This window comes from Musca vetustissima, unplaced genomic scaffold (assembly GCF_032173495.1).
Source record: "Musca vetustissima isolate MV318-11 ecotype Yass unplaced genomic scaffold, APGP_CSIRO_Mvet_v1 utg31086, whole genome shotgun sequence".
NCBI classification, from domain to species: domain Eukaryota; kingdom Metazoa; phylum Arthropoda; class Insecta; order Diptera; family Muscidae; genus Musca; species Musca vetustissima.
In genome coordinates this window covers 294,412-313,109 of record NW_026882799.1, presented here as the reverse complement: position 1 = coordinate 313,109, position 18,698 = coordinate 294,412, and the positions used below count along the sequence as shown (strand labels likewise).

Sequence of the window (18,698 nt, the reverse complement as noted above, 5' to 3'; positions counted from 1 at the left end):
TATCTGACACTTGCACTTGCGGGCATTAAGGCGTGCGTAAACTCTAGTTGTGGAATAAAGTTTTTTTATTTTAATTTGGATAAGTGTTAAATAGAAGCAGAAAAATGTCCACAGCGGAAACACAGATTGCTGGAAATGCAACTTTAAAACAGCAAGATCTAAAAAATTTGGTAATTGTTGAAGGAAAAATGTGAAAAACCTATGCAAAGCCAAAGGCAGCGGGCAACAGTCAACAGCGCGCGTCAGATGAAAAAAATGTGAAAAATACCAAAAAATTCCTATAAAATGCCTTTAGGAACGTAAAATTTCCAACTATGTTTGTTATTGTGAACTTGTGAATAATTATTTAATGCAATTGTAATTGGAAACATCTCGAGCCGTGGCGTCTACATTGCTACATTGCTGTTTTCATTTCTGCATGGCCCGAAGTGACGCGAAAAAATTTCTGCACGTGGCGTTTCTATGGCTTAAATTCCAGCAATTATACATTGAAGCGGTTAATTGTGTATCCGAAATGAAAAATTGCGGGAATTTTGTTGGATTTTCCCCCAATTTATTAATACAATAAGGTTTAAATTTGTATTTCTGATGCAATTGCTCATCCTGTAAAATCTAACCTCAAAAAATGCCACGACAGTTATTAATTTCTTTCTCTTCTCTCTCGCACAATATGCTGAGCCGCTGCCTGCCGCCTGGTTGATTGCTATTTTGGTTGAATTTGTGAATTTGGGTTGTGTTGTTTGAAATATTGCTAATGTTGTTTTTCTTTCGTTTTTTTTTTTTTCAGGATGTCTCCAATTTGACACCATTATCGCCTGAAGTCATTTCACGTCAAGCTACTATCAATATTGGTACCATTGGTCATGTAGCTCACGGTAAATCAACAGTGGTCAAAGCCATTTCTGGTGTCCAGACTGTTCGTTTCAAAAACGAATTGGAGAGAAATATTACTATTAAATTGGGTAAGCCATTTGGGTGTTTTGGTTGTTGTTTATACATATGTTTGTTTTTGCAAAACCATTTACATTTGGGACATACACAAAGTTTTGGCGATCGATCGATAGTTTGTGTTTTATGTATGAAATGTTTTGGAAAGTAGAAAAATATTTGTAGATGTTGTATTCTGCAAATGCGTATTATTTCTGAAAATTATTTTTTGGAATAATCGGTTTAAATTTACTAATGGTATGTTCCTGTACTACAAGAATCTACTATTTTTTACTCCGATAACACTTTTTTCCTTTATGATATCGAAGAAAATAGTAAAATCGAGTAGATTCTTGCAGTACGGGAACAGACCATAAATGTAGAAAGATAATTGGTCTGTTCCCGTACTGCAAGTATCTACTAGATTTTACTATTTTCTTCGTTATCATAAAGGAAAATTCGTTATTGTGGTAAAAAGTTTTCGATTCTTGCAGTACGAGAACATAGCAAGTATGTTTTCCCTTTATAGAAACAAATTTCAGATTTTGCGGGATTTCGGAATTTTTTTTCCGATACTTTTAAACTGATTTTAAATTTCCCCCATTAGACATTCGACATTCGATCGCTATTACTTTGTTGATTTTTTTACACTGTCATTTGTTGCAATATTGAATCTCTCTAGTCATTTATTTATACATTACGAAAAAAAAAACTAAATCAACATTATCCCTATCATATATTTTTAACCTAACAACATATACGATGTTAATAATATCATTTATCTCTTATGTACATAAGAAGATCCATTTTTTATTTTTCTTTTTTAATTTAAATTTCAATTTTTTGGCTAAGCAGATAAATCAACTAAGACAAATTAAACAAAACAATAAACATAATATTTATAGAAAAGTGAGATATGCGTTCTGTAAAATTTTCCGAATAAATTGCTGGAGTGTGATCAAATCAAACAATCAATCAGTCAACAACAACAAAAATATTTGATAGGGTATAAAATTGATTTCTTGTAATATTAAACTATCCCTATTACTACTCTTAAATGAAAAATACCAGCAATTTTAATGAAAACAAGTAATGATTTTCCTTGATGAAAAGAAAAAAAATCAAATACCGCCACCATTTTTTTGATTCGTTTTTATGTTTATTTTTTATTTTGTTTCCGGTATTCTTTACAACACTCTGTCTGTGTGTTTGTGCGTCAACTTCTTGATCGGTCGAATGTTGTATGGGAAATTTTGCAGAACGCATAAGTCAACAACGTATACAAGCACTGCTAGCATCTCCAAAATTATTACGCGAATTTGAACGACAACAAGATGCAAAATACCGGCAACGCCGCAAGCAAAGGCAACAGCAAATGCAACAACGCAGAATTAAACAATTTGAACAGCATCAGCAGCAGCAACAACAACATCATCAATCACACCAACAAACCACAATGACACGTTCATCATCGTTGGATAGTTTATTAACACGTTCGGAACGTGGTCCTTCGGTTAGTCCCAGTAGTGGTTATGAGAGTCTCAATGACAACGCCTCAGTCTGTAGTGCCGATTCGGTGTACATGAAATCACCACCCAAATCGCTAGTGGTACTTCTAACCAAATCCAATCTAGTAGAGGAGGCTTTACAAAATACCCTGCACAATAATAAACGTCGTCGCAATTCTTGCCACAACGACACACCACGAGGCCCCAAAAAACAAAAACAAGAATATGTGGTGGAAAACATCGAAAGTATTGAATGTATAAATGCCCAACCAGTATTCTATGTTAAATGGCTTAACTATCCAAGATCACAAAATACTTGGGAACGTCTAGACAATGTCAGCGAATGTGTCCACTTGGATGGTTTCATTGAAGGCCAAATGCAATTACACCAAGACGTTATACCCGGTATACGTGAAAATTTACTACAGAAAATCGAATCGGAACAACTGACGTTGAAACCGGAAGAATTGAATATGCAAGAATTGGATGCCTTCGATCCCATGGTGGTGAAAGTTGATTTAATTTTATTGGCACAATTTATCAAGGCCCGTTCCCGCTGTCAAAAAGAACCTGAACGCATACGCGAACGTCTCATTAAATCAATGCTAATGGAAGAATTTTCTCTCAAACGTAAACAACAATTGGCCTCCTTGCAGGAATGGGAGGAACGCATGAATCTGATTGAATCAGAAGCACCCATACGTGTGGAAAATAATGTCGATTTAGAAATTCTCGATCCAAATTTCCAATATATCAATACAAGTTTTTGTGGCAAGGGTGTAGAGGTGAGAGCCAGCCCGAAAATTGGCTGCAAATGCGAGGAGGTGTGTGCCCCTTCAACAAAGTGCTGTGCACGTTTGGCCGATAGTTACTTTGCCTATGATAAGAATGGCCGTTTACGCATCTACCCTGGTGAGGCCATCTATGAATGTAATGAGTCATGTGCCTGCTCGCCAGACTGTCCCAATCGTGTCATTCAACGGGGACGCCACAATTCCCTGTGTCTTTTCAAGACATCAAATGGTCGTGGTTGGGGTGTTCGTGCTGAAGCGCCACTGCGCAAAGGTGAATTTGTGGGAGAATATGTGGGCGAGATCATTACCTCGGAAGAGGCGGATGAACGTGGCACCCAATATGATGCAATCGGACGTACATATCTCTTCGATTTGGACTACAATACAAATGCAGAGAGCATGTACACCATTGATGCAGCTTTATATGGCAATGTCTGCCATTTCTTTAATCACTCCTGTGATCCCAATTTGGCTGTCTTCCCCTTTTGGGTTGACAACCTCGATATAAATATGCCGCGATTGGCATTCTTTACCTTGAGACCCATAAAGGCCGGTGAAGAACTTACCTTTGATTATATACGCGGCGACGAAGGCGAATATGAAAATCTTTCAAGTGCTGAAAAAGTTAGTTGCCGCTGTGGAGCCGACAATTGCCGCAAAGTTTTGTTTTAACATCACCACACTTTTATTTTTTATTTTTTTTTTACAAATTTTATATTGACATTGCATTTATTTTTTATGGAACCACAACACTCCATTGTAGTTGTATACACAACCTATTTGAATACTTATTTCAATCGTTATACTCATAAAATACTTTTAAAAAGAAAAGAAAACGAAACATCCCACGATACATTACATTCGACGTAAACAAATAAATATTGACAATTATTATTATTCGTTGTAATTATTTTTGATAAAATTGTTTATGTTTATATGAACACATTTTTTTACATTGCAATTCTGTTAGCCCCCACCTGGGGCAAAGAAGTCCATACGACAAATTTTTATTTTTTATTAAATTTGAATTGTTGTACCTTTTATAAATATACATATGTATTGAGAAAACATTTTTTAATTGAGAAAACGTTTAACTCATCGTTAGCTTATCTGCAAAGTCGATAATCTCAATAAGTATCTCTATTTTTTACCGACCATTAAATGATTTATACTAATGAAGAAGAATTTCTATTAAAATTAAAATCAAAATTGAAGCAAATAAATGACTAGAGAAACCAAGAAAGAAAGAAGACAATATTGTAAATGTTTGGTGTTTGGTCTTTTTGGGTGGTGATGGTACTTTTCATGCTTTGTTTATTTCTATTTCTTATTTCTTCAACTCGATCGCTGATACTTGCCAACAGGTTATGCCAATGCCAAAATTTACAAATGCGACAATCCCAAATGTCCCAGACCAGCAAGCTTTGTTTCGGACAGCTCTAGCAAAGATGACAATTTCCCCTGTGCCCGTCCCTCGTGCCCTGGCCGCTTTAGATTGGTGCGTCATGTCAGTTTTGTCGATTGCCCCGGTCACGACATCCTTATGGCTACTATGTTGAACGGTGCCGCTGTTATGGACGCTGCTCTGCTTCTGATTGCCGGCAATGAATCGTGTCCCCAGCCACAGACTTCCGAACATTTGGCCGCCATTGAAATTATGAAATTGAAACAGATTTTGATTTTGCAAAATAAAATCGATTTGGTTAAAGAATCACAAGCCAAGGAACAATACGAAGATATAACAAAATTCGTACAGGGTACAGTGGCCGAAGGTGCACCAATTATACCCATATCGGCTCAATTGAAATACAACATTGATGTGAGTGAAAAATACGAATTTCAATTTTTAATACATTTTTTTAATTCGCTCTGCTTTTTTATTGCAGGTATTGTGCGAGTACATTGTCAACAAGATTCCTGTGCCACAGCGTGACTTTAATGCCCCACCCAGGCTAATTGTTATCCGTTCCTTTGATGTCAACAAACCCGGCTGTGAGGTTAACGATTTGAAGGGTGGCGTTGCCGGTGGTTCCATTCTCTGTGGTGTCTTACGCGTCGGCCAAGAAATCGAAGTTCGCCCCGGTGTTCTGACCAAAGACAGCGAAGGTAACATCACCTGCCGTCCGATTTTCTCACGCATTGTCTCCTTGTATGCCGAACAAAATGAACTGCAATATGCTGTACCCGGTGGTCTGATTGGTGTCGGTACGAAAATTGATCCAACCCTCTGCCGTGCAGATCGTTTGGTTGGTCAAGTTTTGGGTGCCGTTGGACAATTGCCCGATATCTTTATTGAGCTGGAAATTTCATATTATTTATTGCGTCGTCTGCTGGGTGTACGTACCGATGGTGATAAGAAGGGTGCTCGTGTCGAGAAATTGGTCAAAGGTGAAATTCTATTGGTCAATATTGGTTCATTGAGTACTGGTGGTCGTATTTCGGCAACAAAGGGTGATTTGGCGAAAATTGTTCTCACCACACCGGTGTGCACGGAAAAGGGCGAAAAGATTGCTCTCAGTCGTCGTGTCGAGAAACATTGGCGGTAAGTTTTGGAAGAGATTATTAATTCCGTATAATTGTTGAAACAAATTATTACCGCAGTTGATGTAAATACAAAAGTTTTGTATTTGTAGAAGATCTTGTATTCAGATATGATAAGAATACCAATTGTAGTTACATTTTATATAGGACCCTTCTTAGTATGTATTTTATACACAGACAGCAGTAAGGCCCAATTAAAATCAGAAATTATTTTAATTTGTATTTTGTAAAAGAGCAAGAACTAGCTTCTACATGAAAGAGACTAGACCTAGACCTCTAGAAAACGTTCTCTTAATAACAATTTTTCTGACATGTAGAAGGTTGTATATAGTAGGCTACCTTTAGACGGTCTTAAGCAAGTCTTGAACATTTAAAAGATCTCTACAAGGACGCCGATGTATAGAAAACATTTAGAGGATCATAAAATGTTATTCCTAACATTAGAGGCTCCCATTTTTTATTTTAATTGAGGTTAGGTTGTATAAATGTAATATATTTTCCTCCATATTTTACTCAGCTGTGCTTACTATCCGACCTTTATATTTTGATTTGTTATATTCATAGCTTCAGAATTATGCTTGTGATTGGGAAAATAGTTTTTAATTTTGTATTTTTCAATACTGAGATTCGGTTGACAATTTTTTTTTCATTCTTTTCTTAGCCTTTTAGTAGATATTGTCCTTGCATTTTGATCGATTTTGAATATGTCGGTTTTTTATTAATTTTTTTTCTTTATTTTTTTTTGCAGTTTAATTGGCTGGGGTCAAATCTTTGGCGGCAAAACTATACAACCTGTTATTGATAGAAATGCTCCAGTATCCAAATAATTTTCCACATATTTAATTCAGCAACAACAAGAACATCCATCAACAACATTTAATAACAATATGATAAATAATTATTTAATTATTTTCGTGTGTCAAGATCAGCAGCAGCAACAGAAAACATATTCTTCAGTTGTTAAGGCTTCGACTGGAGGACAAAAATACATTAAAAATTGCAAAACAACACCATCAAAAGCAACAATTCTATTATTTTGCATTCAGTCCTTCTTCAATGTTGCTTCTTCCTCTTCTATGTTATACAACAATAACAAGAACAACACCAATAGATTGTGGTTTTTATTTTTAGGAAACAGAAGCTTCGTTATAAAGAAATTAGTTTTCTTTCTTTCGTCTTCTTCTTCTTCTCCACCTACAATATATTTTTTAATGATTGAAAAACCTAACTGCATTGTTAAGACAAAAACAACAAGAAATAAAACGCATTTTTTACACCACACAAAAAATAAAGAAAAAAACCAGAAAAACAAACACAACTTTAGTTGTTTCATTTATTTGTCCAATACAAAAAATATTCAAATTTATTACGCATTTCTTTTTTTCGTTTTGTTTTATTACATATATATTCGATATATTTTATGTGTGTTTAAATAATAATTATAGATATAATAAATAAATTTTTGAAAATCTTTATATGATGACTTAGCTTAAATTCACATGTCGTTTGCGGATATTTTGTGCAATATTAGAAAAAAAAAATAGAAAAAGGAAACAGTCGGTGTTGCCGATAAATATATATACCCTCCATGAAATTATACGGAGGTTTTATTTTTATTATTTATTGCATAAAAAGTATAGGTTTTTATCAAAAAGTTGACTATCTGTGAAAAAGTTGCCCTATAGACCCCATTCCTCAAGATTTGATTCAACTCGTTTAATTCGTTCGCATGATATTACAAAATTAATTCAAGCCTTGAAAAAGTATTCTATAAAAAATCGATCTTACAATATTCCTCTATTAGTATTTGAAAACAATTCTTTAAAACTCTGCTATAAAAATCAGTATTTTTAGTTAAATAATAAAATCGAACTTAATATATTTTATTCGTGTATTTCATTCACACACATTAAAACTACATCACTCCCCCTATCCAATAGTGAAAGTTTCATTCAAATATCTTCAATCATCGCCGAGTTATGGCCATTTCAAATTGACCCTGTGACAAAATATAGCTGCTACACGATTCTGTTTGCCTGGTGCGCCAAATGGCAAAACTGATGAAATTGCAATTCCACAAAACCGAAAAATGCTGGGTGTGTTGCCAGATTGTTTAATTTGTTTTTCCAAATTAGTTTGCGAAATTGTGAGCATACTTTTAGGCGTTACACAATGCAGAAAATAAATTGGCAACACAACGAGCATTTTTCTGTTTTTGTGGAATTGCAATTTCTTCAGTTTTCCCATTTGCCGTACCAGGCAAACAGAATCGTGTAGCAGTTATATTTTGACACAGGGCCAATTTGAAATGGTCATAACTTGGCGATGAATGGAGATATTTGGATGAAACTTTCACTATTGGATGGGGGAAGTAATGTAGTTTTTGTGTGTTTCAATAAATTGCAAGAAACAAATCTGAGTTTGTTAATTTTTTTTTAAAATTTTAACAAAAGTACCACGGGTGGATTTCTTAATGGAAATTTTTATGTACCAATATCGGGTTAAATTTTTAAGGAATATATATTTTTATAAAGAATACCTCTAACAATATACAGAATTTGTAAAAATATTAGGGTCTGAAAAGTTTCGTTAATTAAAAATCAATTTTCAGCAAAATTTTGACCTTTTTGTTTAGGAGGTACCAGAAGGAGTGGACCAATTTTCGATTTGATTTAAGTTTGAATTTACGATGTCCAAAATTTTGATGAAATCGGTTACATCCTTCGAGTGTTTTAAATTGTTACTAAAAGTACCAGGGTGCTTTAAAGACATTTTTATGTACCAATACCGGGTGGATTTTTTTAGAAATATATCCATGTTTATATATTTTTTCAGTTGCTAATAGAGCGTAAATTTTTAAAGAATATTTTTCAAATACCAATAGAGCGTGGAAAACATGTTTTTGAGTACCGAGATAGGGGGGAGATTTTTTAAAGAATACTTCCAACAAATATAAAGACTTGGTAAAAATATTAGGTTGTGAAAAGTTTTGTTAAAATAAAAATTAATTTTCAGCAAAATTTCGAAATTTTTGACGGACATTTGGTCCAAAGAAAGATGCGATCTATAACCAATATTTCGATGAGGCTGAGGGTATAGAAATACTGAATTAAAAAAAAAAAACATTAAATAGGATAAGGAATATTTATAAAAAAATTAAAAATTAATTCTGTGTATTAATTTCAAAAACAAATATAATTAAAAAAAATCCTTAAAAACTAAAATTACAAAATTGAGGTTAAATTGAATAATATCTTGCTTTATAATTTATATCATTTCGTTTGTGATCAGCACAATTTTTCATAATAAAATGATATGAATTATATATATTAAAAAATAATTTTGTTTAATAATAAAACAAATCGCTTAAAGTTTCATTTCAAAATTTGAGGTTTTGGTGAAAATATTTTACAATTAAATGGCTTGGAACTAAAAAAACTTAAATTTTATAAATACAGAATAAATAATTTATAATTTTGATTCGATTTTTGTTATGATAGAGTGGCGGTTTTTTTTAAATACGATTTTTTATAAATATATGAAAGTATTTTTTCCATAAAAAAAGTATTCAAAATTTTATATGAAAAGTTGAGACAAAGGTTATAATTTTTCGATATTATTTTCCTACACTAATATCGGAAAATTATAACCTTTGTCTCAACTTTTCATATAAAATTTTGAATACCTTTTTTATGGAAAAAATACTTTCATATATTTATAAAAAATCGTATTAAAAAAAATCGGCGACTCTATCATTACAAAAAACGAATCTAAACTATAAATTATTTATGTTAAAAATGTTATTTTCTAAAATTAATGTGTACGAAAAACATTCAGAAAGGAATTCTAAACTTATTCTCAAAAAAAATTAAAATTTTAAAAATTAAGGATAGAATAAATACTGTCATGTATTAAATCATTTCCTTTGGAATCTGAATATCATTTTGTGTTCAAAATTATGGTAAAAATAATTTTTTTTTTTTTTTGTTTTATAATGAAAATTTTAAATTTCCATAATTGAGGTTATGGAGAAAAAAAAAATGAAAAACATTCAGAAAGGATTTCTCAAAAAAATATATATATATATTGAGAATTTTAAAAACTAAGGATTGAATAAATACTTTCATGTATTTAAAAAAATTATTTCTTTTGGAATCTGAATATCATTTCGTGTTAAACAAAATAATAATGTAAAAAATCATTCATTTTGTTTTATAATGAAAATTTAAATTTTCAAAATTGAGGTTATGGTGAACAATTTTCACTGTGAGGTATGAGTTGAAAAGATAAATTTAGATATATCAAGAATTTTATAGAAGAAAAGGGTTTTCGTGTTAAGAAAGATTTCAAGAAAAGGGGGAATTTGAATTTAAAAATTGTGGTTAGGTTACAATACTAGTTTCGGTATAAGAACATTTCTTTTATGATACAAGTAAGACTCCGAAAGTGATTCTAAAAAAACTAGGGGGGTATTTTTTCGTTTTTTTTTTTAACCTGATTATGAAAAAATTCTTAAAAAGAGCAAAAATTTTAAATATTCAAAATTTTTTAATTATACACTAGAACATAACTTATTTCACAAATAAATATTATTGAAACTTAAAATTTGCCCAACTTTGAAGTTTGTTTGTATAATACGTACGATTTTGCTTCGATTTTCTTGTGATATCTCGGGAGTTTTTTTTTTGTAAACCTTAAAAAACCTATTTGTCATGATTTCTGCACACAAAAATAAACTAGATAAATTAACATGAATATTTTGAAATTGAAAAATAATACAAAACAAAATCGTTGTAATGGCAGTTACATCTACAAACATACAAATAATATATATGCGAGAGCGTGAGTCCTGTTTATAAGGTATACAAAAAATCTTTGGTTTATATTCTAAAATATCATAGAAAGAGGTATCTCTTTGTGTCGTTTTGTTTATACTGTCCAAATCTGGCTGGCAGTTTAATTTTTACAATAGCAATATTTACGTAATTCCGGATTACGTTCATATATACAATTTGCTTGCGCACCATATTTATTTATTCTTGAAATCTCCGTTAGTTTCGTACGCATTGTAAATGTTTCCAAATTATGATAAACGCTAGCTTCGAACAATGAATCTCCCGGCGATACCATAATTTGTAATTGATATATTTCTTCGGGCGTTCGAGTATTATCACCCATTTCTGCCATATAACCATCCACATCGGCATTATGTTTAAATGCCAATAGGGCACGATGTGGCATCAGACGCATTGCCCAATTAATTTGTTTCAATTGCAACACTTCACAATAGTTACGAAATGTTTCGGTGGCATTGTTGATAGTATTTATTATACTATTCGCGGCCTTTAATAATGGTCCCATTTCATTGGTAATATTTAGTTGTTGCCAATTCAGGCAGGCGCACCAATGTGGTTCGACATAGGCATCAGCACAACTACGATTTTTTGGTATGGGATCAAATAAGGATATGGCACGATTTAAAGCTAAATCGGATACTTGTATAATTGGTTTATTGGCCATGGTTTTCGGATGATTATCTTCGTTATTGTAAAGTTCATCATCGTCATTGTTGTTGTCGTTTTTGTTTACCTTTTGAAGTTCTGTGGAATATTAAAATTTATTTTTTTAGGGTTTTCTTTGAAAGTTAATTTGTTCCACTTACCTAAAATATGTTTGAGTGTGGCATGAATGTCGTAGGGTGTTGTCAGGCGTCCACTATTCTCTACAAAGTTGCCATATTCTTGGGGAAAACGTTTCTTAAACGATTCGGGAAATGTAAAACTAAAGAATGGCAAACGTTCTTCTTGTTTGCCTTGAAGTGTAGAACGAACATCGGAAAATCTAAAATAGATTATTAAAGAATTTAAAGCAATTCATGACGTCAATAAAACTGGTATCACAAAATCAGTTCCATTCATTTAAACTAATATGTTTCATCGTTTAAATACCTACCTATTTCCATGATCAGCCATAAATATAAGAATTGTATTGTCCAGCAATTTCTTATGTTGCAGATCTTCAAACCAGTTCACCACATCATCATCGGCAACCTCAATTAAATTAATGGAGTCATGTGACAAATCACCATGAAAACTGAACACAAATCTTGGGGTATCACTGTACTTGGCCATGAACTGAAAAAATAAATTGAAAAAATATATATAATAATGTTTTTAAATATAATCAATTGAATGACAAATTGTTACCTTCTCTCACAATCCATAACAACATTTGCCCTTTAAAAGACCCCACACTCTACGACATCCCAAATTACTTACATTTTTCGTATAGTCCAACATAACCATATGTCCCGGTGTATGTCCGGCACAATGTGGACTTGATGAACTTAATATGTTATCCACCTCCAAGTAATATGTACGCAAATAATGATGTACCGGCTGAGTTTCGAAACCCTTCATGCGATATGTGAATGTACCAACATTCGGTAGATCTTCATTGAATGATGTTATATAACCATGTTCTTCATAATCCTTCCATATCAAGGGATAGGCGCGATCAACACTTAAAGCATCTGACATACGTTTGCGTGTTTCCGGTAATTCAAGTTCATTATAACCCGTTAAAATGGGCACCAAAGCTTGTGGTGTACCATCGCCAACAATATTATAACTTGTCAAGACTACAGCACCCAATTTCTTTGTCAAATATTCATAAGTTTTGGGTAATTTGCGTATGAAAGCGTTACGACTCAAAGAATCAAAACCAAACATTAATACATTGAAATATCGCGGCAAATCGTTGAGAGAATCTAAAACATTCATTGGATTTGCATCCAGCGGAGGTGGTATTGGTTTATGGACAATTGATTTTTCAACACCATCACGTATACCATACGCCATGCCAAACCAACTGCAATACAAACAAAATTTAATAAATATAATCATATTGAAATATCAGCAAACCCCCTTACCTGGCACCATCATTGGCCGTGCAAAACACCTTAACAAAATCCGATTCTTGCAATACATACGGTTCACTTGTACGCAATGATTTACCATAGCGTGATTTGAAATCATTTTTACGTATTATATCCGTATAAAAACAACTTACTTCACCGTGCAGTGCCAAAATTTCCGGTTTTACAAAACAAATAGATTTCTAAACGAGAAAAAGAACAACTGTAATATAGTTCCAATTAAAATTAAAATATAACCTTATCACCTACCTCACACATTACCCAGTCATCTGTGGCTTTGCCGCAATCCAATTTGTCAACCTTTTTATAAAATTTCATTATTTCTGGATTATCAATGGGTAATTCTGGCATTAAACATTCGCCTTTATTAACCACCGATCTAATGGAACGTTCCATTATGGCTCTGCAAAAGAAAACATGAAACAAAAACAACGGTTTAATCATATTATAGAAGCAAAAGCAGTTGGCAACGCGCGCACATTTTAGATACAGAGCTGTATAATGCCATAGGGTATGTTCAGTGATACAAACATACCCTGTGGCAACTCTGTGCCCATTTGACACTTCAATCGTATCAAGAACAAGCTGTACATGTTTATAATCAATTGCAATAAAGGAAAAAAATTAAATAAATCTGCGAATATCTTTAAAAATTATTATATTTGTGATAAATACAATTCATTTAACTGTTATGGCAAACAATTCAGTGTAAAAAATAATGAGAAATACAGTATTATAAACTGCGGAGAAAAAAACAAGAAGAGGGTAGACATTGCGCTCGCTTGGCTGGCTGTCACAAGTAATAAATTATTGAAAAGAAATGGAAATGTGTGCAAAATTGTGCAGAAATATTGTTTGAAAACGAATAACTATTGTTGCCCAAAACAGTAAAAAACAAATTCTATTCCAAAAAATATATTTCCTTAATGCAAAATCCTTGAGGCCAGATAGTATCTTCAGTATATTGAGCGGACTGTGATATGTGCTGCATACCATGTTCAACCCAAATCACAATAATCGAAAAAGTACCATTGAAAATATAGCAGCAGCTACAATAAATACAAATCAGAACATAACAACAGCAGCAGGATCCGTCATGTTGGGCAATCAATCTACCTCCGAAACAAATCCAGCAACTGGCGCCTCAAATACCACAACCACCAAGAACACCACTGGTACAATACCCAAAGAAAAATCCTCAAAAGCAGCCAAAAATCAACAACCACGAAAACCTCCGCCCACCATTGAAACCTTTTGGCCCTCGATCATGCAAGAGGTCCAAAACACCACCATCGATGCCAAACACCAGGCGTTACCCTTGGCCCGCATTAAGAAAATCATGAAATTGGATGAAAATGCTCGTATGATTGCGGCGGAGGCGCCGTTGCTCTTTGCCAAGGCCTGTGAATTTTTCATACAAGAGCTAACAATGCGCGCCTGGATACACACAGATGAAAGTAAACGGCGCACACTACAAAGATCGGATATTGCTCAAGCCATTGCAAATTATGACCAATTTGATTTTCTAATAGACATTGTGCCCAGGGAGGATATTAAGCCATCTAATCATCATCGGAAACATCACAGTAACAGTGAAAGTAATTCTGGTGGTCATCAGAATAAACCCTCCTCCTCATCAGCACAATCGGCGGCATCACATGGGGAAACGACGGCGACGACGTCGGACATTCTAAATGTTGCAGCTGCAGTTCCGGCAACTATTAACACCGGTGGTGCAGACGTTTTAACCGCCAATGCAGTGATTCCCACAGCAACTGCAGTTGCTGGCACTGCAACAGTCACTAATAATCAACAACAACCCGCCCAAGTTTTAGCTACAACAACAACGCATCCAACGCAACAGTTACAAATTATCCATCAGCCCCAACCTGCAGCGCAAACACCTTTACAATATTTCATAACACTTCCTGGGCAACAGCCGCAGTTGGTGCATCAGTTACAGTTACAACAACAGCAACAAATTCCCAATTTACAACCGACAAGCTTAAATGTGGTAGCAGCAGCTCAACAACCTCAACAATTGATATTGACAGCAGCAAATACAAATCCGGCAGCTGGTGGTGGAGTGCCGCATCATCAACAACAACAGGCAGCCATATTCCAAAATTTTGTACCACAACATCAACAACCCACCCAGCATCCCCAGCAACAGCATCCGCATCAACAACAGGTACAGCTGTTGCAGCAAGTGATGGTAACGCCCACAGGAGAAATTGCAAATATGCCGGTAAGTGGAATTTGAAAATATTGGGTATTTTTTTTGGAAACATAAAATAGTAATGAATTTATTTATCTATTCTTATAGATTACCATAAATGCAAATCAATTACAATTTCTACGACAACCCCAAACACAACATCATCAACAACAAGCACATCAGCATCAGGCCCAGCAGCAACAACAACAACAGCACCAACAAACAACAACACAGACAGCAGCTCCACCCGTTTTAATACCATATCATAATTTTTAATTTGCTTTACAACAATGTTAAAGACGGAAGAAGTAGGAGCATTTCCAAAAGGTTTCAAATAAAACAAGACAACCAATAAAAAAAGTCAACACATGAATCTTGTAAACATGTTCTTTTCTATAGATTTCGTTACCATGTAGTCTCAATAACAAATATAGTTTGTTATTTATATCAATTTTCAATAACTTCGTTCGTAGAGAGATTTTTCAATATTTGTTTTTGGAAAACTCTTGTCTGTAGTAATTTTCTTTTTTTATATATATATATATATATATATTTTGTTTTCATATTTATCATTTAAGATTAAGTCTAAGATTGGGTGTTTAAAAAAAATAACACAACAAAATTATATAATTTTAAATTTATACATATTACAAAAATTATAAATTTAGTTTAATTAAAACAAAAAATAAAAACATAATCATTATATATTTTAATATATTCACATTTGTATAAGACACAAAACATGAAACATATGTATATATAATAAATATTAAACATAAATGTATGTATAAAAGATATAAAAATATATTTTATTTTGTTAATAAACTGTATTAGTTTTTTTGTAAAAAAATATGTTATATAATTTGTTTCTATTTTTAAAGCGATGCAGCGTTGGATTATGTGGCAACAATTGCGCCATGTAAACTACTGATTCACTTTTGATTGCTGAGCTATTATAGTCAAATTTCTTGTAGAATTTTATTTTTTTCCGTTCTGAATATAACTTTTGGTGTGTGGGATGCTATGATAAGTATATTGATAAGTAACATTGGGCAGCAAGTTTAATTTTTTATAATTATCAGGACATTTTAAAGGCTTGTGGAAGGGATTAAAAAAAGAGAAGCCCCGTGTAACGTCGTTTTTAAAGTTTACGTCGGGAGGTAACCTAAAAAATGAATTTTGACAAATTACTTCGGGAGATAACCTACAAGAGGGGGTTGGGTCGATATTCCACCAATTCAAGTGATTCGAAAATATTTTGATTACAACTTCTCGAAACGCTTGCATTTTAGATACATGGTGTCTTTGGCAATATTAGCGGGGTTTTAGACTGTTGGTGATTGGGATTGGTGATGAGAGTTTTTCTCTCTTTCCCCTTATATGAAAAAAAGTGACATATATTTATAATTTTTAGTGGAAGGGTTTTGCAACCCTATAAGAACTCAAAGTACCAAATTACAGCCAATTTGGTCGAAAAATGCGATCACAATTCCCAAAATACTGAAAATTCGGGCGTACCGTTGTATGGGGGCTACCAAAAAAAGTGGACCGATTTTTATAATTTTTAGTAAAGATCCAAAATAACGAAAATTGGGGGTACCCTTATATGGGGGCTGCCAAAAAAATGGATTTGCAATCCAATTCGGTCAAAAAATACGATCACAATCCCCAAAATACTGAAAATTTGTGGTACCGTGGTAGGGGGGCTACCAGAAAAAGTGAACCGATATTTATAATTATTAGTAAAGATATTTGGTACCCAATAAGAACCCAATGTATCAAACATCAGCAAATTCGGTTGAAATACGCGTTCAAAAACCCCCAACAAAAAAAGACGACTCTGTGAAAAATATTGGCGATCTATCTCAACTCGTTTAGAGGCTAGTGATTACAACGGACATGGCTATATCATCATAGAATTTTACGCTGATCAAAAAAACAAAATTAATATACCCTGCATACTATGGGGGAGGTTATAAAAAGACGATTTTACAGAAAATGCGTTTTAAGTTTTCAATTTACACAGACATTACATAGAAAAGAGGAAATTCTATAGTTTCTCAATCAGAGTGTTTAAGAGATATTCATATGCATTTTTTACACAACATAAGGTCTATTATACCGAACAATCGTGTATCATTAACTCGAAAATAACCTTTATGTGTTCTGCCTGTCTTGCAGCAAATGAGCGATATGTAGAATATACCCAAAATGGTGAAAAAATATCGTAAAAATAAATGAAGGATGCGTAGCGATAAAGGTATGATGCATACGAAATGGCAAAAATGGCCGAATCATTAAATTTCCGACTACTGGTATACTTTACCTATATCGTGTAAAATTAATAATTAAAAGCAAACATGTATGACTTTGTAAACAAAAAAAACGCAATAACCGCAATTGTGTGTTCGATTTGTTTCAAGTTTCATTTCATTGGGTAGGGGATTTTTTTATATGTAGTTTTTATCAGTCTATTAATGTACTCAACTATAAATTAAATATAATTAAATTATTCTTTGAAAACCTTCACATACAATAGAAACTATATACAGTAAAAACTCGCTAATCCGGATAATTGATTGCAGACCCCAATCCGGATTACCGAGATTTCCGGATTATCGAGTTTTATTATTTGGTTTAAATTTATATTAATTTGGTGATAATTTAATTATTTTTATGATTTTATTAAAAATGAAATTTATTCATTTCAAAAATATGAACTTTGAATATAATAGGTACCATTTTCAATTAAATTTGCAACGATTTTTTTTATTAAAATAAAAAGTAACGTATCTTTACAATCCGGATTTTTGAGTCAAATAGGTCAATCAATCCGGATTATAGGATACGCAATGGGTTGTGAAATGCAGTCCGGATTACCGAATAATCCGGATTGTCGAGGTTCGGATTATCAAGTTTATACTGTACCTAGATTGTGATAAGGTCCCGCGAACAATGCAATAATGAAAATTCGAATAACATTGGATATATTAAATAGAAATGGGCAAAAATAAATACTGGTATTTGAATAATTAATACATTCTTCTTTTCGATTTCCAGTATGAATACAAAAATAAATAAATTTATCTCAAACAATGTATGTTTGGTTATATGTATGGGTTATCATCTCTTCTTCGGAAATTTCAGTTGACACATTTCATGCTAAATTAATTGTTGATATGACAGCTAATTTATTAATTAAACGGATTCATTTAATTAAGCATATTATTTTAATTTAACAACAATTTTGTTTATTTCCCTTCATTTTAGATTTCATAAGAAAAGCAAACATACGACCATTATGCATTCCATACGCACCATAAGGCTTTGTTAATTCTTAAAAACAAAACAACAACAATGAAAATACCTTCTAGATATAATGCAAATTTTATTTACCTACATACATACATATATACATTCTTAAGTATCCCTCTGTGGCAAAGATAAACAAACAACAACTAAAAGCAGATACAAAAAATACGTCATTTTCTTCTGTCACTAATAAAATTTAATTTTCCTTACTACAGCCGGACAATAATCAATTGAATGAAATAAATAAAACATATAGCCACAAAATACACAAATAATATGCATGCACATACACACACACAAACACACCATCTGCATTTATGTACATACTTACATTTGAGAACGTTTATCCAAGTCCAATGCGCTTTTTGCAAAATAATAATAGAGACCGGCTCCACAAACCATTGCCAATATTATAAATTTCACATAATGATAACGTAAACGACCGATACGTAAACGCATTT

The 18,698-nt window shown here is 32.9% G+C and overlaps 3 protein-coding genes across 4 annotated transcripts; 2 read left to right on the top strand and 1 right to left on the bottom strand.

The window, feature by feature from the left end:
* The first annotated feature begins 40 nt into the window (after positions 1–40).
* Positions 41–6,632, top strand: LOC133329503 (eukaryotic translation initiation factor 2 subunit 3). 2 transcript variants are annotated; one of them, XM_061537977.1, is made up of 5 exons: positions 41–170; positions 788–962; positions 4,594–5,048; positions 5,116–5,771; positions 6,519–6,632. In XM_061537977.1, exons 1-5 carry the CDS (start codon positions 105–107, stop codon positions 6,595–6,597), a joined length of 1,431 nt encoding a protein of 476 aa, XP_061393961.1. In that variant the 5' UTR covers positions 41–104; the 3' UTR covers positions 6,598–6,632. The 2 variants fall into 2 exon arrangements, with proteins under 2 accessions (XP_061393961.1, XP_061393960.1); XM_061537976.1 differs by lacking the exons at positions 4,594–5,048; positions 5,116–5,771; positions 6,519–6,632 and adding an exon at positions 2,187–3,907.
* Positions 6,633–10,726: 4,094 nt separating this feature from the next.
* On the bottom strand, positions 10,727–18,698 carry LOC133329501 (uncharacterized). Its single transcript, XM_061537974.1, has 7 exons — positions 18,569–18,698; positions 12,957–13,110; positions 12,702–12,889; positions 12,049–12,640; positions 11,723–11,904; positions 11,433–11,611; positions 10,727–11,370 (listed from the first exon to the last, which is right to left on the bottom strand). Exons 1-7 carry the CDS (start codon positions 18,694–18,696, stop codon positions 10,727–10,729), a joined length of 2,067 nt encoding a protein of 688 aa, XP_061393958.1. The 5' UTR covers positions 18,697–18,698.
* LOC133329506 (nuclear transcription factor Y subunit gamma-like) lies at positions 13,702–15,201 on the top strand. The gene is made up of 2 exons (XM_061537979.1): positions 13,702–14,955; positions 15,034–15,201. Exons 1-2 carry the CDS (start codon positions 13,702–13,704, stop codon positions 15,199–15,201), a joined length of 1,422 nt encoding a protein of 473 aa, XP_061393963.1.